The sequence below is a fragment of the Cibotium barometz genome, chromosome 63 (genome assembly GCF_041138505.1).
Source record: "Cibotium barometz isolate CiBa-2024 chromosome 63, ASM4113850v1, whole genome shotgun sequence".
NCBI lineage: Eukaryota > Viridiplantae > Streptophyta > Polypodiopsida > Cyatheales > Cibotiaceae > Cibotium > Cibotium barometz.
Genome location: NC_141108.1, coordinates 5,223,479 through 5,249,384, shown reverse-complemented (window position 1 = coordinate 5,249,384; position 25,906 = coordinate 5,223,479). Strand labels below are relative to the sequence as shown.

The window sequence follows — 25,906 nt, the reverse complement described above, 5'->3', positions numbered from 1 at the left end:
GTTCATTCTAGTATGGGTGTCCTAAATTCTTCCATTGTAATGGACGACCCAACCTACCATATCCACCATGCTTGTTACACATCAACCACCTCTTTTCTATCTCAAACCATGTATAAGAGTCGAAGAAAGCAGAGTGTTGGAGTTTTCACTAGAAGAAGGTTCTACACTGGCCCAAGTTTTACACAATGCCCATGCATGCCACCTGCAATATATATATCAGGGCTCTACATGTTGGACACATAGGCACTCCTCTTTCACGAATCTGTTGAGCCTCCTCATTGAGACGGCTGTCTAGGTATATTTCTGGATGGGGAGACCATGGTGGATGCAAGCTTGGCCCACGGTACGAACTATCGTCTCAACCTTCCCCAAATCAGCAAGAATCTTCTATGGCTTTGTCTTCGACCACACCACCCATTCAATCCGCATTCAATCCACCTTGCCTCTATTCCACGTGCTCGACAACGGTAAATCCCTTGAGTCATAGAGACTACCTAGCACCATTACAGCTATGGGAATAGCCTTGCACAAAGTCCACTGCCATGCCTCAAACAAAGTACTAATTTTGACTTCCCCAAAAGAGGGACGTCAAATAAATATTAAAGATAGCAGCAAAGAGAGTTAAAGAAAGCAGTTAAGTTGGATAAATCTGTGTGTTGGAGAAGTCCAACACACCTTTCATCCATAGCTCGTGTATGTCAATTGCAAATACCACTATGAATATCACATTTGTTTTCACTCCTCCCATCTCATGGCACCCGCAAACACATGCACATGCACCTATCCTCATCAACTCTAATCCTCCAATTACATCTTTAGAAGGGGAGACCATGGTAGCGATCGCAAGCCTAGCCCATGGTACGACCCATCGTCTAGAGAACCCTCGATCTTGCGAGTACCTCCAACTAGCATCCATGGATTTAACGTCTGCTTCAGCTCCAACTCTTTCACCAACACAACCTTGCCCTTGCCGATGCATTCGCCATGAAGAAGCCCAATCTCTAAGCATTACGCTGTGAGATCTGGGCATAATACCCTGTCGCGCCGCCAAGATATCCCGAATTGCCATCTATCCATGCCAATAATTCCATGGAATCCTAGCACTCATTTTGCCAATCGCAAGGTGTGGACTGCTTCTACCAACTACCTCATGTTGAAAGATCCACGCCACTTCTACAATCAACGAAGGCTTGGTATAAAGAACCTCTACATCTCACCTATCACTTTCCAGGCCGCCTCAACAAGCTGCTTACAATCAGAGCTACCTAAAGCTTCCCATCACTTTGCCTTACATCCGGTTGCAGATCGACCTTGGCCGCTAACTTCATGGCATATCCTAGATCATCCACACCTTCCACCCTAGCAACAACTTCACCATCGACTTGGGTAACATGACGAGGCCATGTTAACCACTCCACAGATTAACATGGTTTCACTCACCCAACCTATCGTACGACGCTTTGCCATCTTACCCAAGCGAACGGGCACTTATCTTTTGTAAGTTGGTGCTTGAACATATAAAGCGACCTTCCCTACGCTTAATGTCAAATAGGGAAAGTTTAAGGACTTAGTTACACAATTTCTTAAGACCAGTAATAGAGGCCATACCATTTTTAAGTTTGGCCGGCCTAGTGTTAAAATTAGTCATTTGTGTATGTGTCATTTTTTACAGTAAGCAAGACAATCATTACCTTGCAAAAGTTCTCTTGTGAGCTCTCCTTCTTCCCTTTTCTTGCTTGCATGCATTCTTACATGCTTCATGGATGCTTGTTTGAATAGGTGTAATTGTAGGGGTGGAACATCTTCTAATATGCACAACCTATTATCCAATTTGGGAAAGGTACCATTGTCTTCTCCATGACCTATCTTAAGTTTCATACAAAAAAAATACAAATGGCACACAAGTGCGCACAATCTTCTGTATGTATGGAACATCAATAAACAGAAAAATCGTGAGTCTAAACAATGACCCGAGAGGCAAAATTGCAATATTACTGTCACACTCCAAATACACCATAAAGATATTGGATGATCCCCCTAACGCATCACCATTGTTTGAGGTTAGGTTTTGATGCATCAAAAGAAAAATGATTTTGAAATTGCCATAAATAGCCTTAAAAAGCATGATGACAAACAACACACAGTTAGGCAGATGACAAGATTCCGACCAAGCCAGTGGCAACAACTAGTTGCAATCAACATTCAGTTCACTTTTATTCCAGATGCAATTATGAATCGGAAAGAATGTAGGCAGTTTTTTCCCTCTTACCACCTCTGACTGGGAACAGATGCACATTAATTGGCAAGAGATGTACTGCATAAATATCAAGCTGGTAACATTCAATTTTACTGCTTGAAACAACAAGAATGCCAAAGGAGGAAAGAGCCGGCTTTCTAGCTTTTCTTTCCCTATATTGATGGCTGCACAGTTGCTAATACAAATGATGAATCATCTTCATCTGTAAAGGAATACACACGAAGTCACATCATGGAGTTGGGATAGTGGCAACATGTCCCCTCCTTTCACACTTGAGAGAAAAAGGCTCCAACCCTTAAACGTTTCCATGATTCTAGATCTATCTACAACCATCAGAGATGGGTTTTCTCAAAATGTGTCACAGGATGGGTTTTTGCCCTGTTGTGTATAAGAACATAAAAGAGAGCTCTGTCGCTCATCATCTCTCCTTTGATCTCCCTGCATAAAGCTGAAGAGCCTTTGTAACATTGATTTACATGCTGCAGATCGGAGTAACCTATCCACTTGAGATCCTCCTTTGCAGATACGAGAACATTCCCAAAAATCAACCCCATGGTGATGCCATGAGAGGTATGTTCCCATTATCCATCAAGGCAGCTTAGCATTGAATTTGATAAGTGAGGTTAAAGGCCAAATCTGTTAGCATCCTTGCCTCCATGGAGAAACACTGAGACGCAAGTCAAATGCATCCTTCGTGCTTGCTTCAAAATTGACACTAAAGAACTTGCATATCAGCTGCATTGTAGAATGTGTTGAGCTTTGTGACTTTACCCTCCCTCACTTTCTCCAGAAGTGTCAGATTGAAACCCTTCATCATTTTCACCGTCTTCATCTTCCTCTCCTGCCATAAACCCACCTTCAAGTTGATCGTCTTCATCAGCACTGTCTTCACCCACTCCTAGGTTCATGTATCCCCCAGTTTCGTATGGTCTTCCAACATCATCCTCATCATAGGCAAACATTGGCTCTTCTTCCTGCTCAGGCTCACTACCAACCTCCTGCTCTTCAGAGTCATCGATTGCATTCCCTTCATCGCTATAATGTTCATGATGTCCTTCATAATGCTCCTCCTCATAGCCTTGCCCTTCCCACTCAGCCCCTTGATCACTATCATCATCACTCTGCTGCTCCTGTTTAATGACCTGCCTAGATGTTCTCTGTTTCTGCGGAGTAGAGATGGATATTTTGACAAACTTGGGCTCTCTTTTCAATTCAGGAGACTGCCTGCCACGACCACCACGCCCACGACCCCTTGTAGTGCTAGCACGGCGGCCACGACCTCGGCCTCGGCCACGCCCACGCCCTCGCCCTCGCCCACGCCCTCGCCCTCGCCCTTGGCCTTGGCGGCCTCGTGTGCCACCTATCTCTTTCTCAACCTGTTGACCATTCATAATTTCTACTGCCAAAGGCTTGACCCTCTCCTTTGATACTTTGGGAGTCTCACTTACAGCAAGACTCCTGGAAGAGTTGACTCTCCCGCCACGACCTCTAGGGCGACCACCTCTTCCACGACCTCGGCCAGATGGCTGAATCCCAACATCCTCGACATCATCACTCTTTTCTTCATCAGAACTTGATTCTTCGTTGGCTGTTTCTTCCGCAATCTTCACAATAGCAGGTCCACTATTTACCTACATACAGGAAATCAGACTTTAGAACTTAGCTTAATGCAGCAGACAAAAAAAGATGTGTTTATGTAGCAAAGACTCTTCTCATTTAAATTGGGATGGCAAAAACCTGATGAGTAGTTATACTCTTTTCCCAACCTCCAAATTTATGTAGTAAAACCACTCTCTCTCTCTCTCTCTCTCTCTCTCTCTCTCTCTCCCCAAATTTACGTAGTAAAACCTTCATAAAGCACATGGATCCCAATAACTACAGGAATTTTATGATTGATCATAGTATGGCCAAGATGTGTGGGGCGGTGCCTGAGAAAATAATCAACTCTCTGGCATAGTATTTGGGTCACAAGGCAGTTGGTCAGGCAGGTTTCAAGAGAAATTTCTCCACAATGGACCACATGGGCTCAAATATAGGAAGCACGATCACGACGTCCCATACCACTAGGAAGAACCCCGAGGGTGTTGTCGCTTGGAGTACTCTCCTAGGCCATGAGTTCTTGACAGAACGATTGATCCCCATAACTAAGCCGTAAAATGACTTATATAGCCACCCAATAACTAGGTGCTATATTTAGCTTAGTGCCTCTATTAACCACTAGAACTCCCATTTAGATGCCTTAATTCAGTCCCTGGCACATGCAATAAGCCTTGTTATCCATAACACTAGGACACACCCTGAGGGTGTCATCGCATGGAGTACTCTCTGTTAGGCCATGAGTCCTCATAGAACAATCAATCCCCTTAACTAAGCCTTAAACTGACTTATACAGCCACCCAATAATCATGTGCTGTATTTAGCCTAATGCCTGTAGGCATATGCTCACTTATAGTAGTGCTACGTGTGAACAGGGCTTAACCAAGGGCACTTTTATATAGCCACCGAATAACCATGTGCTATACTTAGCCTAATGCCTGTAGGCATATGCTCACTTATAGTATTGCTACGTGTGAACAGGGCTTAACCAAGGGCACTTTTTCCCTTGTGGTTTTTCCCCTTGGATATCGAGTGTGAAAGGACACTCTATCCATATAACTTTTGTACTTCTATATTATATGGATGTGACTCACATGCAAGGGTTGACTTGCATTTGTGATCACCACACATTTTGTGTCTAGCTCTCCCTCTCCCTCTCCCTCTCCTCTCTCTCTCTCTCTCTCTCTCTCTCTCTCTCTCTCTCTCGTGTGAGCTTCTTCGCGCTGCATCTAACCCTAATCTGTAGGAAGCCTTGCTGTGTGTGAATGTGAGTCCCCCAACAAGTGGTATCAGAGCTGGGCTGCAGCCCTCTGGACGCAAAGTTCCCGCCGCCTAGTGAGCTCCTGTGTTCTTCCGTCGTTGCACAGTCCATCCATCACCATGAATTTCTGGCTGTTTTCTCCGCCCGCCTCTGCTCTGCCCCTTGGGCGGCCATCAGCCCGTTTCCGCCTCCTGGAGCAGCGGCGCTAGTGCGCAGTGCTCCGCCCAGCCACCGGGTGGTGCTGCAACTACAATACATGACCCCTGGCAGAGTTCAGCCACAAGTGTGGCTTATGTGGTCATCACTTTTCTTTTTTTTGTGAAATGGTGTTTTATATTATATGTAAAAATGTACATCAGCCACATGGCTCACACAGAACCTATGGCCCCAAAAAAAACCCCCCACAAAAGATCCTCTAAAGGATTATGACCATGCAAACCTGTACACTAATAAGAAAGCCTCCTAGCCAAATAAGCATCCCAGATAAAAGCATCAAAGATGAGCCAGCCGAGCCGCCGTAGACCATAACGATGAAGAAAACTGCCAAAGCAGCAAACCGCGGATACGTAGAATGTGCCCATGTATTCCAGACAAGGAATCAAAGATGAACCCATTCCGTGTAGTCCAAATATACCAAAGTCCTGTCCATCTAAGGAAATGGAATATCAGAAGGTGACTGTCCGAAGTAATGACTTGAGGACAAATCCCAAATATCCACTGATGAGCCGAAACAGTAGACCTCTCTACTGCCTCCCAAACGCAAGAGACAAAAGACCAAATTTGACGGGCCACTGGACAACTCATGAACAGATGCATAACTGTTTCAATGCATGTCGTGCAGAAGAAGCAAGATGCCAATGCAATTTTACGACGGCGGAGCTGATCCCGTGTAGGTAACCCTCCCACCAACATCCTCCAAATGAAAACCTTACCTTGGTAAGGGAGTTTAGACTGCCAACCACGCATAAGAGTTTTCTGCCACCATGATTTAGACTTGTGCAATCCCCACACCTTATTGGCCTTGGCTGAAACCCAATCTTTCTCTGATACGAGCTTATGATAGACCTAGTTAGCTGAAAGTGATATCAAGTCACCAGATTTACATAGTGCCCAATCAAGCCAAGGCTGATCTGCAGATGGCCGAGGCAATGGAGTAAAAGGCTCAACTGCATGCATGATGTCAACCCATAGTGGCTGAAATGTCCGAGGAACCCTAAAGTGCTGCCGAATACGACGAAACGAATATGGCCTGTCACGACCAGGTATCACAGCATCTCGGATTCTAACCAAGCCTAACCTGACCATCATGCGGTTGAGTCGTATGCGTGAAGCATCTCTGTCTGGCCAAACAATGACACGCGACTCCACAAATGTTTCGAACTACAAAGAGTTCAAAAGTAGTCTTTCATGACCAGGATCCCACCGAGCCAATAGTAGAACTTCATGCCAAGAAAGGAGAATATGCGATAAAATGTGAGATGAGCGAATACGGACAGGATGAGCCGCATTCACAATGTCCCACCATGAAGCCTGCACACGTGTCCGTCCATGTGACAATCCCTCCAACTCAATCAAGTGACGAGCCATGAATACCCAAGGCTGCTCCTGCAAACACATATCCTGAAAAAGCGCCCACCTACGCGCCACCATATGCAAGCGGACATCCAGTAAAGCAGCCCCACCCATTCTTTTGGGCGTCGTAATGTGATTCCAAGCTATCCATGTTTGACCCATAATATTTCCTTGCCTCTTCCACAGCATAAACCGAATGGGAGCAACCAAACGGAGAAGAGATTTGTGCGTCCAAGGTAGCAAAGGCAAAAAATAGGAAATCATGCTAAGCATAATAACCTGAGCTACCTTAACCCTCACGTGCATAGGCCACCCTTGAGCTTTCCAATACATAAATTTATCCGAGATCCGAGCAAAAATCCAAGCAAGAAGCGCTTGGGGGTCCACATCCACACCCACCGGATACCCAAGATGACGAACAATGTCTCCTGTATGCACCACACGGCCTTGCCACCCTAATGCCTCAAGATCAAATTCCGTGCATACAATGAGGGCTGATTTTGTTGAATTTATTTTCAGCCCAGAAGCCAATGCAAAATTATTCCAAGCTTCCATTGCTCGATCTATATTGGCTTTTTCGGCCCTGAGAAACATAAAAGTGTCATCCGCAAGGGCTTTAGCAACCAATTGCTTGCCATGCGAGAGATGCAAACCAACCACTTCACCATGCGATGCCATAGCATCTAGGCGAGATAACATAGGATGAGTGGCAATGGCAAAGAAAAGATGCCTAAGAGGACAGCCCTGCCGGAGAGAGCGGGTGAGAGAAATACCATCCGAAAGTCCTCCATTGAGCATAATCCGCGTGATAGAGCCAGAGCCAAGTAAATGCACCAAATTAGCCATTTTGGGACCAAAGCCCATGGCTGTCATTAGCTGAGAAAGGAAAGACCAGCTGACATGATCAAAAGCTTTTTCAAGATCCAACTGCACCATCACAATCTCTTGCTTCTTTGCCTCGGCATAATCCACTCCAATTTGAACATTAAGAATATTATGCAAAATATTCCTGCCATGCACAAATCCATATTGATATGGATGAATAAGAGTAGGAAGCACCTTCTGCAAGCGATTGGCAAAAATCTTTGTTAGATTTTATACATAATACCCATAAGTGAGATTGGGCGCCATTGAGCCAAAGAAGTAGGCGAAGGGACTTTGGGCAACAAACGAAGTATGCCCAACTTCCAATCGGCAGGCATATATCCCTCATCCCAAACCCTTTGACAAATAAGTGTCAAAGGCTCTGCAAGCTGATCAGCATATTTTCGGAAAAACTCATTTGTCAAACCATCCCAACCAGGGCTCTTTCCCATGGGAAGTTTGGAGAGAACAGCTTCCACTTCCCCTTGAGTAACAGGAGCATCAAGCTGAACCGCCACATCAGGGTCAACTTGATATCATACTTCAGCAAACAATGACTCCCTTGCAGCCAGGACAGCCGGCGAGACATCCTCTCGAGGGGCAAGCAAATCTTCATAAAACCTAATGCAATGCTGAATAACCTCAGAAGGTTGAGTAACAAGGTTGCCTTGGGCATCCATCAGCCTAACAATATTCTCACGCATATGTTTTTGATGCAACCTATCATAGAAGCGATGAGATTGACAGTTAGCATCCCGCAAAGCATCAAGACGTGCAAGTAGTTTAAAGCGAACATATTGTGCTTCCTGCACCCTAGATAGTTCCTTTTTCAGCCATTCTATGGCATCCACAACTTCAGCATCCATAGAGTCAGTAAACATGAACGCCTGCAAGCCCTTTAAAAGCGACTCAAGAAGAGCCACATGCTGTTTTTGTATAGAGGCATTAGCAACACCATAATGCCGCGCCAATTTCCGAGTGTTGGTAAGGAACACTAGCCAAGCATGATAATCAGCCATGGACACTCTTGTGGAGAAATGTCGTATCAACTAACGCATATAAACATCAAAAACTTCATGCTCCAAAAAAGTGTAATTCAAGCGCAAAGGCAAGCGTCCCAACAAGCCTTTATATGCATCCACAGGGTGATAGACCATTTCAAACACAAGCGGCCAATGAACCGACAAAACCTGCTGATCAACCATCATAGTAAGAACCTCTGGCAAAAAGAGATCTTGATGTAAAATATACATCCTATCCAATCTAGCATAAGTGCCCCGAAACTGTTGTGAGGCATAAGTGTAACCCCTTTCATTTGGATGCAACCAAGACCACATGTCTTGTTTTAGTGACCTTGCTGCAAAAGCTTCCCACGCCATTCTCTCCGGGCCATCCATTACAGAATGAGGCGACGTGGCTTGCTCCCCGGAGACACACATATTAAAGTCTACCATCACAAAGCCAGGATGAGAGATTGAAAGAGCACACAAGTCATTCCACAGCAAACGGCATGCACGAGCATTATTTGGAGCATACACCCCTAATAACCATAAAGACGTATCATCCCAAACAATTTGTATCACTAGAAATCTTCCATGAACATCTTGAATCACAAGAGAAGGCTGAAACTGCGAATGAACAGCAAACATAACACCTGACTGCGAAGCAGGATGTCCGCTGTAGAAAACATGAAACCCCTTATATACATAGGCTTTGCCAGCCAACTTATGCGGCTTATGTTCAACTGCACACAAAACATCCCAACCATGATAAAAAGTTGTACGCCAAAGCCTGAACTGCTTTTGGCGCGAAGAAATACCCTTTACATTCCATTGTACAATTTTCATAAGCCTTCCCAGAAAAGGAATCAACAAGGCCGTGTACTAGGCCCAGGACAATCTGCCAAATCACGAACCTTTTGAAGCATTGTATTTTTAGACATGGTATTTGTGATCTCAGAATGCCCTTGGAGTTCCCTAGCACGTGCCAAAGGGTAATGACCATCCCATGGCGAGATGACCTCACCCTTCGAACCAAACATAAGAGGCAATTGTTGTTGTGCTTCTTTTGTTAGGCGACTTCTAATAGGATAGCGTTCTACTCTATCCACCCCAAGAGCCCCTGAACCCTGAGAAAGTTGGTCTCCTGGCCTCTTAATCCTGGTCTGTTTTGCTGGGCACCTGAACCCAAAGGGCGACGAGCATATGTATGTAAGGGCCCCTGATGAGTACGCAAAGGCCCCCGCCAATCAGCATCTGAGAAATCCCCCCGCGGGGCAATAAATCGTGTCTTTTTACCACGTACTTCCACCCACGGCTGCTCAACCTCATTCTGAACATCCACATGTACATCCATGTGCTGGGCATCATGTAAAGGAGCATCATGCTCATCTTCCACGAGCAACTGCCCATCAACGATATCCTTGGTAGCAACAACTTGTTCTTTCTTAGGACATTCGGAGACAAAGTGGCCCATCTTACCACATTTGAAACAGTGGCCAGCAAATGTATCCCACCTCAATTCATACATTAAAGGTTGCAGCCCAGCCATATTGACACGCAAATGTGTCGGCCTAGGTCTCCCAATATCCCATAACATGCATAGACGATTTCGGTTTCTAGATGTCATTCGAGGTACCACCAAGACATCACCGATACCTTGCATGAGATCTGGTAAAACACGCCAAAACATTGGTGGGAATTGTTTCACTTCAACCCAAACTGGGCAAGCCTGGCGCAACATATCTTGGTACTCTGCCATAGGCTTCCACGGAACCACATGAACCAACTGCCCATCCAAAAAGAGTGGCACCTGCTCCAAGACTACCCTACGGGCTTCCGAAGTGCGAAAAAGTATTTCATAAAAGCCTCTCGGACCATCATAAATCTCCTCAAGTGCCTCAGGCGACACCAAGCGGCCCAACCATGCTCTAAGACGAGGCAACAACGGAATACGCCTAGTAAAGAAGAAGATAGCAGCACGATCATGAAAATCTGCTAGCTATTGTAGCAACAAAGGAGTCTCCATGCATACATCAGCCACACCATCATTATCTACTACAGCCATTTGCACGCTATTTGCCTTCACATATTCTGGCAAAAGCTCACCAGTGATCTGCAGCAAACGTGCAAACTCCGGAGAAGGTACCTGAGAACTTTCCTCTGCATTCTCTCCAACATTCACCAGAGTGTAACTTGCATCAACATCAAGCCTTTGACGTTTTTGTTGCTCCGAGGCATCTGAAGCATAACCCACATCCTTCTCGATCATCTCCTCAATAAGATCCATGTTAAGGCTATTGGCAGCCATGCCACCAACAGCAGCAGCCGGGTCATCCAAATCCATGTACAAAAGCAAAGAAAACCCTTTCTCTCAATCAGCTCCTGAAAACTCTAATTCAGCACCTGTAAACCCTTAAATAGTTGCTTGAACCATTGCTGCACCCTTGAGAAAACCTACAAACCTTTTTTTTAAAAAAAATTCTTCCACTGCTGCCTAAACCCTAGAACCGGAACCCTGCTGACCTCTATCGCCTCCCTCTCCCGCTGACCTCTGTCGAACGTGTGTCACCTCCCTCCCGCCTGCTGACCTCTGTCGCCTCCCTCCCGCCTGCTGTTTCGAACGTGTGTCGCCTCCCTCCCGCTTGCTGTTTCGAACGCGTGTCGCCTCTCTCTCTCTCTCTCTCTCTCTCTCTCTCTCTCTCTCTCTCTCTCTCTCTCTCTCTCTAGGTGCCAGTAGTATCATCTTTATTTTTCATTTTTTGGGTTTTTTTATCCAGACATTGTATCAGATCCACCATGATGTAACTTTTGGTCTCATAGGTCATTATGGCCTTTTGAAGACGTTAATATAACATTTCATTTCATTTCTTTTTTTCAACATGTACACTAATAAGAAAGCCTCCTAGCCAAATAAGCATCCCAGATAAAAGCATCAAAGATGAGCCAGCCGAGCCGCCGTAGACCATAACGAAATAACATCTGCATCCAGTAGCTGAGCTGAGAGAAGAGAAGAAAACTGCCAAAGCAGCAAACCGCGGATACGTAGAATGTGCCCATGTATTCCAGACAAGGAATCAAAAATGAACCCATTCCGTGTAGTCCAAATATGCCAAAGTCCTGTCCATCTAAGGAAATGGAATATCACAAGGTGACTGTCTGAAGTAATGACTTGAGGACAAATCCCAAATATCCACTGATGAGCCGAAACAGTAGACCTCTCTACTGCCTCCCAAACGCGAGAGACAAAAGACCAAATCTGACGGGCCACTGGACAACTCATGAACAGATGCATAACTGTTTCAGTGCATGTCGTGCAGAAGAAGCAAGAGGCCAGTGTAATTTTACGACGGCTCCGCTGATCCCGTGTAGGTAACCCTCCCACCAACATCCTCCAAATGAAAACCTAAACTTGGTAAGGGAGTTTAGACTGCCAACCACGCATCTCGGATAAATTTATGTATTGGAAAGCTCAAGGGTGGCCTATGCACGTGAGGGTTAAGGTAGCTCAAGTTATTATGCTTAGCATGATTTCCTATTTTTTGCCTTTGCTACCTTGGACACACAAATCTCTTCTCCGTTTGGTTGCTCCCATTCGGTTTATGCTGTGGAAGAGGCAAGGAAATATTATGGGTCAAACATATGGATAGCTTGGAATCACATTACGATGCCCAAAAGAATGGGTGGGGCTGCTTTACTGGATGTCCGCTTGCATATGGTGGCGCGTAGGTGGGCGCTTTTTCAGGATATGTGTTTGCAGGAGCAGCCTTGGGTATTCATGGCCCGTGACTTGATTGAGTTGGAGGGATTGTCACATGGGCGGACACGTTTGCAGGCTTCATGGTGGGACATTGTGAATGCGGTTCATCCTGTCCGTATTCGCTCATCACACATTTTATCGCATATTCTCCTTTCTTGGCATGAAGTTCTACTATTGGCTCGGTGGGATCCTGGTCATGAAAGACTAATTTTGAACTCTTTGCAGTTTGAAACATTTGTGGAGTCGCGTGTCATTGTTTGGCCAGACAGAGATGCTTCACGCATACGACTCAACCGCATGGTCAGGCTAGGCTTGGTTAGAATCCGAGATGCTGTGATACCTAGTCGTGACAGGCCATATTCGTTTCGTCGTATTCGGCAGCACTTTAGGGTTCCTCGAACATTTCATCCACTATGGGTTGACATCATGCATGCAGTTGAGCCTTTTACTCCATTGCCTCGGCCATCTGCAGATCAGCCTTGGCTTGATTGGGCACTATGTAAATCTGGTGACTTGATATCACTCTCAGCTAACCAGGTCTATCATAAGCTTGTATCAGAGAAAGATTGGGTTTTAGCCAAGGCCAATAAGGTGTGGGGATTGCATAAGTCTAAATCATGGTGGCAAGAAGCACTTGGGGGTCCACATCCACACTAACCGGATAGGATGAGTGGCAATGGCAAAGAAAAGAGGGCTAAGAGGACAGCCCTGCCGGAGAGAACGGGTGAGAGAAATACCATCCGAAAGTCCTCCATTGAGCATAATCCGCGTGATAGAGCCAGAGCCAAGTAAATGCACCAAATTAGCCATTTTGGGACCAAAGCCCATGGCTGTCATTAGCTGAGAAAGGAAAGACCAGCTGACATGATCAAAAGCTTTTTCAAGATCCAACTGCACCATCACAATCTCTTGCTTCTTTGCCTTGGCATAATCCACTCCAATTTGAACATTAAGAATATTATGCAAAATATTCCTGCCATGCACAAATCCATATTGATATGGATGAACAACAGTAGGAAGCACCTTCTGCAAGCGATTGGCAAAAATCTTTGTAAAGATTTTATACATAATACCCATAAGTGAGATCGGGCGCCATTGAGCCAAAGAAGTAGGCGAAGGGACTTTGGGCAACAAACGAAGTATGCCCAACTTCCAATCGGCAGGCATATATCCCTCATCCCAAACCCTTTGACAAATAAGTGTCAAAGGCTCTGCAAGCTGATCAGCATATTTTCGGAAAAACTCATTTGTCAAACCATCCCAACCAGGGCTCTTTCCCATGGGAAGTTTGGAGAGAACAGCTTCCACTTCCCCTTGAGTAACAGGAGCATCAAGCTGAACCGCCACATCAGGGTCAACTTGATATCGTACTTCAGCAAACAATGACTCCCTTGCAGCCAGGACAGCCGGCGAGACATCCTCTCGAGGGGCAAGCAAATCTTCATAAAACCTGATGCAATGCTGAATAACCTCAGAAGGTTGAGTAACAAGGTTGCCTTGGGGATCCATCAGCCTAACAATATTCTCACGCATATGTTTTTGATGCAACTTATCATAGAAGCGATGAGATTGACAGTTAGCATCCCGCAAAGCATCAAGACGTGCAAGTAGTTTAAAGCAACATTTCATTTCTCTCTCTCTCTCTCTCTCTCTCTCTCTCTCTCTCTCTCTCTCTCTCTCGCGCGCGCTACGCGCTGGTCCTGCCCTGCTCGCGCTACGCGCTGGTGGTCTTCTCCCTGCTCGCGTTGATTCACACATTTTGTGTCTAGCTCTCCCTCTCTCTCTCTCTCTCTCTCTCTCTCTCTCTCTCTCTCTCTCTCTCTCTCAAGAGCAAATCCATCCATGGATGAAATATAGCTATTTTTATTTTGAACCTCAATTTCGAACTAGATGCAATAGAACCCATTGTTATTTAAACTCTTAAGAGTCTTAAGAGTTCATTTTGAGTTATTTTTTTTTCCAGTTTTATGCCTCTTTGGCATCGATACCCAGAGTGGAATGTAAATGGATGTACCTGATCTGTCCCATAGGTCGGATTCGGCCTCCCGTGGACGTTAATATAACTTTCTTTCTTCTTTCTTCTCTCTCTCTCTCTCTCTCTCTCTCTCTCTCTCTCTCTCTCTCTCTCTCTCTCTCTCTCTCTCTCGTGTGAGCTTCTTCTCCCTACATCTAACCCTAATTTGCAGGAAGCCTTGCTGTGTGTGAGTGTGAGTCCCCCAACAAGTGGTATCAGAGCTGGGCCGCAGCTTTCTGGCCGCAAAGTTCCCAGCGCCCAGTGAGCTCCTATGTTCTTCCGTCGTTGCACAGTCCGTCCGTCTCGCCATAAATTTCCGGCTGTGTTCTCCGCCCGCCTCTGCTCCGCCCCTTGGGCGGCCATCAGCCCGTTTCCACCTTCTAGAGCAGCGGCGCTAGCGCGCAATGCTCCGCCCAACCACCAGGTGGTGCTGCAACTACAGTGCACGACCCCTAGCGGAGCTCAGCCACAAGTGTGGCTTATGTGGCACCCGCCGGAAACTCATGTTTTTTTGGGGTCTTTTTCCGTCGATGTCCCCATTCCGTTTGCTTCCAATAGCTGCTCACCATCCGTCAACGTTGGCGCCCGCATTCCGTCTGAGCCCCGTTGACACCGGCTCCCAGTCGCCCTCGCTACCGTCTCCATCACACCCCATGCCACGATCTACCGTTTCCCACTACCTCGCTTGCACTCGTGTCCGCTGTGACCGTCGCTGCCTCCTGTAGCGCCTGCAGCAGTCCTCCCGCAGCAAGCGACAGCACGCCTGCGGTCCTACTTTCTGCTGCAACAACCCCCCTTCTGCGCGGACTGTAGCAGAGCCTACAACAGCCCGACGAGCAAGCCATCTGACTTCCGTACATGGTCGCCTTACAACTCTAAGGCCTCCGTCCCCGACGCCTTTTGTACCAGCTTCCCCTCTGCTCCCAACAGCACTACAGCTCCACCTAAAGGTTACGTGCAGGCTGCAGCTCTCCAGGTCACTTGCAGGTAAAAACAAATAAAAATAAAAATCTTTTGATTTTACACATCAAATTCAGATACTTGCAGGTGCAAGCATTTGGGGATTTCTATCAGATGCCCTATGGAATTTGAGGGATTCCTCAATTTGAGGCAAAATTGGCAAAATTGAACATATTGCCTTGCCTGGAATTTGGGGGTTTTTCAAATTAACGTCAAAATCAGCAAATTAAGCCTCTTCTAGTTGCAAAAATTTGGGGCTTTTGTGAAAATTGGGCAATTGACTGCACATTGAAGCAATTGCATTGCATAAAAATTGGGGCTTTTCAGTTTGGAGCATGTAATCAGGGATTACAGCGATGATTTGTCACATATGTATACACATTGTGTGTAATTGGAGAATTTGGTACAGGTTTATACTTGCTTCAGGTTGCAGGCAAAAATTTGCACACGACATTTGGTTGCCTGGCATTGCACAATGGTGCTTGGTTTGCATCCAGGTGTATTTTGTCAACATGGCTCAAAATGCTATAGATGTATTTGGTGTGCTCACCCATAAGACAAGTTGGATGGATCAAACTACTCCCTCTCGAGTTTCATGATCCCTAATTTGCTAAGGGCTTTGGGGCATCATGTGTGGTGACGACACACACCCACTTACCATACAGCCAGCAACGCCTCAAAGGGGAGGTGCTCAAAGAGCTCCTGAGGTAGAACCTGCTCCCACACAAGAGCAGAAGAGATGGGACTCTAGGGATGCGCAGGCCATGTCCTTGATAGCCCTTTCAATGAAAAGGTCTATTATTCCACACATTCGCGGTCTTGCAAGACATTGAAGCTTGCATGGGACACATTGGAAGCAATCTATCAGGTACGCAACGAGGCAAGAGTTGCCTACTTGAAGAGGGAATTGGATCTTCTTTCTATGGATGAGGGTGACTCCATGTTAGATCATCTCACCAAAGTGAAAGATTTGCAGGAACAATTGCTCAACATTGATGAGGTCAGACAGCTGGTCACCAACGCTCTTCATTCTTTACCACCTTCCTACTTGGGCTTTCACACCTCTCTCAACCTCTCTATGAGAGGAGGTGGTGATCCCGTCATTTTTGAAGAGCTGGTGGATTTACTCTTGCAGGAAGAGCAAACAAGAGCAAACCTATCTAGCAACCGTGGTGGAGACAAGGGATTTACAGCCAAAGATAAGGGTAAGGCAAAGAGCTTTAAGCATGGGGGACAACAGTCTAGTAAGGCTGGTCATGGACAGCCCTCTTCTAGTGGTGAAAAGTCTAACAAAGGGAATGCAAACAAGCCTAAAAAGAAGGGCAAATGTCATGTAGAAAGTGGATTGCAAAAGAGAAAAAAAAAGATGCAGGCAATGCAGTAGTAGACTCTTCTGATGACAAAGCACAACAATCGGCTAATGTAATTCAAGAAGAGTACACTTTTTTGGTCACATGCACTAGTGACACACCAAGTGCTTCAGACAATGATATGTCTTGCATTACATCTGACAGAAAGGATGTATCATGGTATTTTGATAGTGGTGCTTCGAGCCACATCACTTCATGCAAAGATGTGTTTCAACACTTGGTTTATGCTTCAAATGGCCGCACTATATCATGTGCAGATCATACCACATATCTAGTAAAGGGAAGTGATAATGTCATACTTGTTGCAACCAATGGTGCCAATATATGTATGACAAATGTGTTGTATATTCCAGGGATAAAGAAAAATCTGCTCTCCGTTTTAGCCATAAATGACCAAGGTTTAAAGGTTGAATTTGAAGATGGGAAGTATTTGGTAAAAGACCCATCAAAGGGTTATGAAATAGTCACTTCCGGAACACGATACAAAGGCTTGTATAAACTGGACAGCTATGACAAGTGTACTTATGATGCAAATACACACTCCTGCTATGTATGATGCAGAGCTATGGCATGCTCGTTTTGGGCATGTAAATTTTCGGAGTTTGATGCTTTTGCAGAAGCATCATATGGTTGATAATATGCCGCCTCTTGAGTCTCCAACAAGACATGTATGTGAGGGGTGTATTTTGGGAAAGATGCATCAAAAACCATTCCCCAGGGATGGAGTTGTTAGAGTTGAAAGTAAATTATAGCTCATACACAGTGATGTATGTGGTCCAATGCGAACACCATCCATAGGGAGGCATCTTTATTTCGTCACATTCATTGATGACTACTCCAGGTTTGCTTGGGTTAACCCCTTGAAAGCGAAAGCAGAGGTGTTTACATGCTTTCAACACTTTGTAGCCATGGCTAAAAATATGTGTGGATGTAAAGTCCAAACACTCCGCTCAGATAGAGGTGGAGAATACATGTCAAATGCATTCAAGGATTATATGCTTCAAAAGGGCATCAAACACCAATGTAATGTGCCTTATACACCATAGCAGAATGGTGTAGTTGAGAGGAAGAACAAATCTCTCATGGAGATGGACGGATACATGGTGAAAGCACAAAAGTTGCCTCACAATTTTTGGATGGAAGCTATAATGTGTGCAACTCACGTGTTGAACAGGTGTCCAACAAAAGCTTTGAAAACCATAACACCATTTGAGGCTTGGTATAGCCCAAAGCCAAAAGTGGATTATACGCATTCATTTGGGTGTTTGGCATATGCACATGTGCCAGAACAACTCTGAACAAAGCTAGATAATAAAGCAATGAAATGCACTTTTGTGGGCTACAGCAATGAGAGCAAAGGATACCGTCTTTATAATCCAACAACACGCCGGATTTTTGTCGGTAGAGATGTGGTATTTGCTGAAAATTCAGTACAGCCCATATACAGCTTGTATAAAAGTCATGATATAGGCATATAGGACATGTTTGATGGACTATTACCCATTGCAATTAGGGGGGATTCAGATCAGCCAGCCCGTACACAAGAAAATCCTCATGTAGAACATGTGGAACAGCCAGCAATTCAGCCCCCTTCTATGGAAGCAGTTGAAGATCTTGTCAGGGAAGAGCAAACAGCCATAGACACAGCCAAGTCGGTGCCAAGATGGTTGCTGAAAACTTTGCAAGATAGCAAACTTGCAGCTCCACTGACAGGTAGAACAAGGGCTAGTTCCAGCCATGCATTGAATATGCATCATGGGGAGTTTGCATTAGCCATGGGTGGTCTCTTTGATTCAGAAGAGCCTTCTTCTTATAAAGAAGCACAGGAGAATGAGCATTGGGTGCAAGCCATGCAGGATGTAATCTCTTCTATCCTGAAGAACAATACTTGAGATCTTGTGGACTTGCCAAAAGGCAAGAATGTCATTGGAACAAAGTGGGTGTACAAAGTCAAAAGAAAGTCTGATGGTACTATTGACAGGTACAAAGCAAGACTCGTGGCTAAAGGCTATTCTCAAAAAAAGGGAATAGATTATGAGGAGACTTTTGCTCCTACTTCAAGAATGACTACAATCCGATCAATTGCATTGGTTGCACATAAAGGATGGAAAGTGCATCAATTGGACATCAAAACTGCATTCTTAAATGGGGATTTACAAGAGGAAGTATATGTAAATCAGCCCATTGGTTTTGTAGTTCCTGGTGAGGAACATAAAGTATGCAGGTTACACAAAGCATTGTATGGGTTAAAGCAAGCTCCAAGAGCTTGGTGTGATAAATACATGCTCATCTAACAAGCCAAGGTTATGTGAATAGTCCAGCTGAAAGCACATTGTATGTGAAGAAAACAGGTGCCGATATTCTCATAGTCATCTTGTATGTAGATGACATGCTCATAACAGGGACTAGCAAAGCACAAATTTCAGATTTCAAGGCTGATTTGAAAGCTGAATTTGATATGTCGAATTTGGGACCTTTACACTACTATCTCGGCATACAGTTTATGCATAGAGATGATGGCATTGTCATGCAGCAAACAAGTACATAAAAAGTTTGCTAAAAAGGTTTCACATGGATGAATGTAAGCCAATTTCTACAACCGTAGAACCAGGTGTACGGCTTACTATGCATGATATTGGAGAGCCTTTTGAGGCCGGCATTTACAGCCAGGCAGTGGGATGCTTCGTTTACTTGTGTAACAGAAGGCCTGACATATCTTTTGGGGTGTCTTTGTTGAGCAAATTCATGCACAGCCCAGGCACAAAGCATTGGCAAGCAGTCAAACGCATTTTTCGTTATCTTCAGGGTACCCAAGATCTTGGTTTGTTCTATCCCAAGGGGGGCAGCTTGCAGCTTTATGCATACAGTGATTCAGATTGGGCTGGTGATTATGATACCAGGCAATCCACCAGTGGGAATTATTATTTTCTTGGGGGGCAGCTTGCAGCTTTATGCATACAGTGATTCAGATTGGGCTGGTGATTATGATACCAGGCAATCCACCAGTGGGAATTATTATTTTCTTGGCAGTTCATGCATATCTTGGTTGAGCAAAAAGCAACCCACTGTTGCCACATCTACTTGCGAGGCTGAGTATAGGGCAATCTTCACAACTACAGTAGATTGTGTATGGTTGAGGAGATTATTGGTTGATCTTCGTGAGTGTCAGTAGATACCCACCACCATTCTCACTGATAGCTAGAGTGCTATCACCGTGGCACGAAATCCCGTATTTCATGCACGTACCAAGCACATTGAGATTCATTATTACTATGTCAGAGAGAGGCTACATGCAGGGAAGATCAGTTTATCTTACTGCCCTACACAGGATAATGTTGCAAATCTGTTCACAAAGGCTTTACCTCGAGAGAAGTTTGAAGCTTTCCACAAAGCTTTGGGCTTACTCTGATATAGAGAATGATCTGCTACCTTGTACAAGTTCACACTTCCACTAGAGGGGGGATTTGTAGGCTTATGCTCACTTGTGCTACGTGTGAACAAGGCTTAACCAAGGGCATTTTTTCCCATGTGGTTTTTCCCCTTGGATATCAAGTGTGAAAGGACACTCTATACATATAACTTTTGTACTTCTATATTACATGGATGTGACTCACATGCAAGGGTTGACTTGCATTTGTGATCACCACACATTTTGTGTCTAGCTCTCTCTCTCTCTCTCTCTCTCTCTCTCTCTCTCTCTCTCGTGTGAGCTTCTTCTCCCTTCATCTAACCCTAATGTGCAAGAAGCCTTGCTGTGTGTGAGTGTGTGAGTTTCCCAACAATGCCTCTGTTAACCACTAGATCTACCATTTAGATGCCTTCACCCAACCCCTACGTAAGCTATCTCCAAGCTAGTCCTACTAACCTATAACAAGCTAGGAATGTAACATACTCCCCCATTTACGAATCATAGATGTCCTCAGCAATGAATCCAAGAAATGACTCTTCAAACTCCAAACATTTTCCCTAGACGTTCTTCAAAATGACTGACGTGAGACACTCGTTAAATTTTCGCATGGCTAGAGCAATTTCATAGCAAATGAATAACTCTATAATTAAGGCAACTATAAGCAAAATAGAGAAACTAAATCACAATAAATAATCAAGCTCATATTAGCATAGACTTGGTACAACTTTTATACCTCCATTGAGCCCTATACACCACACAAATGAGTGCTCCAAATCTTGCCTAAATAAGTGGTCCCAAATCACCAAATGAAAACCACAACCTTTTGGCCCACTCTAGAAAGTTCTTCATCTCCCAAATCTACTTTCACAAATTACAAACAACCTTAGAACCAATGATCCATACAACCAATGAACTATGCTGCCTCTGCATCACCACATTTTCAAACTCTCGCTTGGTGATGAACTTCCCTTGCGTGCTAGGGTCTACGTTTAAAGTTCACGACTTAGATAGACCATCCTAGTGCATCACGTTCACGACCTTTGCCTTCTTCATTGGCTAGGAAAAAACCTTAAATTTGAGGAAGAAGTTGGAGAGTGGAGCCGTTTTCTTTCCTATCACTCATTGGTAGCCAAGTGCAAGAGCACTATGTTTCTCTCCACATACAAAATATATGCAATGGTACATGGCCGTTTACATCTAAGGTTACAACACAAAATAAGGGAAACTTCGATGAAGTCGATGAAGCATTTGATATCGCACAATCAGACCATGATTCGGTCGATGATAAATAAGTTGATGTAGAACATCATGTGAACGCCCGATTTGATAATGCCCAAACCACAAAGATTGCTTTCTTCCAGAGGCATTGCCAAAATGCCAGGTCCAAGTGTGGTTTGCCCATGCACACTAAGCTAGACACTACTATATTTCTTACATTTACTCTTTGTATAGACATGTACTTGCATGACCCAATCTCCTAGACCCTTTTGGCCTCAGAAGACGTTATGACTATCATGGAGATAGTGAAAGAATACACATACTTGGGCGTGGTGTTCATCCACCTAAAATTTCATGTGAAACAAGCAACAAAGGCAAGATTGGTCAAAGGATATGCATCTCTTGCAGATTAGAGGCCATGTTTTAAGGAATATTTTTAGCAATCCCTCCTCTTTGACTCACTCATTTGACCAGAAGCCATGTCTTCATACATGCATTTGGCTTCATAAGGAGTAGCCAGCTGTTGTATGCCAAAAGCATTGAGACGTAAGTTGCACGTAGAGACATGCCGAAAGGTGGATCTCACAAGGGAGCACTGGTATGCATTACCCATGAGCATGGTTGTTTCTCGTACCAGTACGAACCTGTTCGTACCATACGGTTCATACGGTACAGTTCCATATGATGTCGTAAGGTACAACCCCCCCCCCCCCCCCCCAAAAAAAAAAAAATCCAAATGCTAAAAAAAATATATAGAAATCCTGCTCAACGGAGATCCCAAATGCCTGCAATACTTCGCAACTTTCTTGTCCACTCAACATTCCATATGGGGTTGCTGAGAGACCCAAAAAATCTGGCGAGGTAGACTAGTAGTGTACACTTGATTGGCAGGATGAGGAGAGAATCTTGCTACATCACTTGGAGATCCTTGGTATAGGTAGGCTAGACAGTCAGATCCTCAAGTTATGTACGAGGGAGAAGATTTGGACAGGGCCATTTTGATCTACAGAGGAGCCCCTAAACTTATCACCCTAGGGCCTAGAAGCACTGCCCGTGTCTGTGCACAGTCCCTTAGTTATAAACACTACACTGGGAGACCTTTGGTATCGCATTACCCATGCTGGCTCTTTTTTGGAGACAATTGGGGGATCCAACTAGGAGAGACACATCTCCATGTTCTAGTTCCTCAAGCACTGTGGACTCCCCCCCCCCCCCCCCCCCCAACCTTCCCTCACATTCAAGCTTGAAGCTCCATAGTTTGTAAGTGTTACAAAAAAAAAAACCGTACTTTATCGTACAGTATCCCAAAATTTCATATCGTACCAAAAAATCCCGTACGGTATCGTATTTCGTACCATGACAACTATGCCCATGAGGTGGAGACATAGAAGCAGGCTATACTCTATTTTTCAGCATACCATAAGATTCAAGAGAGCTATCATTGTCCCTTCAAAGGACAGGTTTGGTTATCTATGCAGAGTCATTGTTGGCATAGAAAGTGACACTTGCAGCACACCTGCAGACAGAAAGAGACACCACCCAGACACTCCTTTCTTTTCAGGGATTCGCCAATAATCCGTAAAGGAGGCCAAGTAGAGGCCGTTCCACCAGGGGCTTGTCTCGAGTTGTGGAACCGTATTCACTACCCAGAAGTAATCATAGGGAGTCCAAAAGGCACCAGCAGCACCGAGCCAGTCATGGCCGATATCGATCCTGGATATGTTCCATGGACACATGGAGGGTTCACCATTCAGCTTACAAAACAAGACTCCACCAGCTTTGTAACCTCATTTCTTTGATAAAGTGTGAGCTTGCAGCCTTGATTGAGGAGCATCTTGCAAGAATTCAGAAGTACTTTACAATGACTTTCTAGCAGATTCTACATTACAACACATTTAATTTCTCACAATAGCATTTAAGGAATGCTTTGGGCATATCCTACTACAAACTGCATACACATTGTAATTTTTTGGTTGCATAGGCCATTTAGGCCTCGCACAGGGGTTAGCAAACCTTTTTTTGGCTGCATATGCCATCTAGGCCTTCCACATGCATTAGAGAATCTTTTTTCTTTCTTTCTTTATCTAAAAACAATTCTTCCTTTGCAATATAAGCGACATAGAGAGGCCCTCCAATCTACAGTTTGTGTTCTTTGCCTCATATAGCATTCAGTTGTATATGCTGCAAGTGTAAAGTTTGATTGTGTTATTTTAGCTACTACTAATAATAGCACGAGTAGGAGCCAAAAAAATCCGCCAGCGAACCCCTTTGGGGGGAGAGCACACACTATCTACTCTTGATCTTTTTCTCTTTGATACTTCAAAGCATTTTTAAAATTGGAAGTTTAAGCAATGACTTGCAAACTATAGTCCATGCTTAAAAAATCGAAGGAAAAAAGTAACAAACGTGGAAGCTCCATACCAACTCAGTAGGCTCTTTGCTGTCTGTTGTCTTCAACTTTGACTGTTTCTGCTCCTGGCTGTAATAGATTGCCGCATCCATATTCATAAGACGGAGAGCCACAGCAGCAGTGGTTTGGGGCACCCAAGGGAGTATTGGAGGTATTCCGCCTCCTGAATTAGCTGGTGCAGCATTGCTCTCATCAATGATACCTCTTAGTAGCTCCTCCGTAGTCTCGTAAGAAGGAGAAAACCACTCTCGACGGACAGCAGCCTCAAGTTCTGTCATCAACTGCAATTCAATCCAACGTTGAACCTCAAGAAAATAAGGGCATTGATATGCACCATTGATAATCTTAAGCGAGAGATGGACATATTGTTTCGAACTTCCATCCAATTTTTCATACACAACAACCTGAAGCAATTCTCCACAAGATGAGGCAAGCTTTAATTTGGAGGCCCAAGTCTTGCGTTGTGCATCAGTCCATGTTGACTCCAAAGCCTCAAGAGGAATGGCAACCTTTTTGAAGCCCAAAACATTGTTTAGATCTTCAAAAACCATAATATTTACCTTTATAGTCATAATAAAACACAAAAACCCCTCCCCAAAAAAAAAAAGAAACTGCTAACCTCTACAGCCAAAATCTCCTCCTTCAGTAGCTGGATCCTAGATGGAAGCGATCCAGGAGGCATCTCGAGCCTCCAACTTCTTCTTCTTCGCTTCTTGTCACACTCCAAAGAGTGCTGGGCGAATTTGGCTTCTACCTTTGCAGAGCTTTCAATTGTCACATGACAGTGAAAGCAGTGTCTGTCCCTTGGCCAGTAGAACTCATGGCATACTTCACAGCTCTTCAATAGATTCGAGCATCTTTTTGTTCCATTTCTCTTTGCATTCAGGCATGAATCTTCTCTCATGCACTTGCTCCAAAGCCATTTGTCAAAGTCCAGATATCGCTCCAAAGCCCTCTCCTTCTCAATCTGACTTCTACCACACTCAATATGTATTGCACCAGCATCCTGTGATAGGTCACCATCATGAAGGAGTGCATCAGCAGAGATTCTCTCTTCTGATACTACACAGCCTGAATTATGTGCAAATCCATCAGGTTCAATTTTGACATGCAACTGCTGAGAGAGTGTTTGCTTTTCAGTGAGAGAGGGCCTGCAGTTTGAAGCAGTTGATTTCTCAATCGCCTCTTTTAATACATGTTCGCCTTTTTGCAGAATTCCATGCAGTTGGGCTTCTCGAATACCTCTTGTATCAAGAGATGCCATCAATGCATCAAAAGACTGTAAAGTCATGCACCAGAGACCTGTCAGAATCATGAACTTACACACCAAAAAGTCTCCATTAAAAATTTCCAGCTAAAAACAGCAACTTAAACCTTTAGGCTGTTAGAAATCTTAAATATATTGACATTTCGGCACTTTTTGATTACATTGATGTACGGCATTAATCCTACCTTTTGCATTTTATTTGAATGACACTATCAGAGAGTTTAGTCCAGACAAAAACATAACACTGGAGAGTTTTCCTGAGTAAATTGGATTATTGCAATGATACATCTAGACACAAACAATAGCTTTCTAGTAGGTAAAGCCACATAAGTGCACACCCTGTTGCAGCACATAAACCCACACACATTCGCACAACCCCCCGCCCCACCCCCCCTCCCCATATCCACATAATTGCGTGCACATGACTACCCCCAAAGTCGAACCTAAAAATGCTGAGCGTTCTTCATAAAGCAAAATCTGAATTTCAAAAAATGTGCAACAGAGATCCATTAAACACAACTTAAAAAAAAAGCAGAGAGAGGCCCAAGTAGCCCCTGATATATTAAAATTATGATTTAATTTGCAAAGATTTAAAAAAGAAAGAGAAAGAAAAGAAGTTATATTAACGCTTACAAAAAGACTCAAAGGGTATACGAGACCAAAAACTGTTACAATAGTTCCATGAGGTAACTCCATCATCGAAAAGAAAATGCAAATGAAAATGAAATGACTAGCTACATATACAATAGTGATCATTATCATGTGAGGAGAGAAGGTAGTCCTCTCAATACGAAGTAGCCACCTGACTCATTAAATAAAAACTACCATCAGTGATATGATCATTGTGTACAACTTGCATAGGAAGGACACAGCAGACCATGGTACTTTGGCACCACCAGCTAGTTCTTCTCACATGGTTTCTGAATGGATTGCCTTCCTATCTTTAACTA

The 25,906-nt window shown here is 44.4% G+C and overlaps 1 protein-coding gene across 3 annotated transcripts in view; it reads right to left on the bottom strand.

Moving 5' to 3' along the window:
- Nucleotides 1-2,356: 2,356 nt before the first annotated feature.
- Nucleotides 2,357-25,906, bottom strand: part of LOC147603592 (homeobox-DDT domain protein RLT2-like) — a 92,286-nt gene continuing 68,736 nt past the window's right edge. For all 3 annotated transcript variants that reach the window (XM_086795814.1, XM_086795813.1, XM_086795815.1), the window contains exons 15-18: nucleotides 24,309-24,968; nucleotides 24,094-24,198; nucleotides 23,701-23,970; nucleotides 2,357-3,888 (exon numbers count right to left, since the gene is read on the bottom strand). In XM_086795814.1, coding sequence (XP_086651940.1) covers nucleotides 3,025-3,888; nucleotides 23,701-23,970; nucleotides 24,094-24,198; nucleotides 24,309-24,968 — 1,899 coding nt within the window. In that variant the 3' untranslated portion in view covers nucleotides 2,357-3,024. The remainder of the gene's footprint in view (nucleotides 3,889-23,700; nucleotides 23,971-24,093; nucleotides 24,199-24,308; nucleotides 24,969-25,906) is intronic.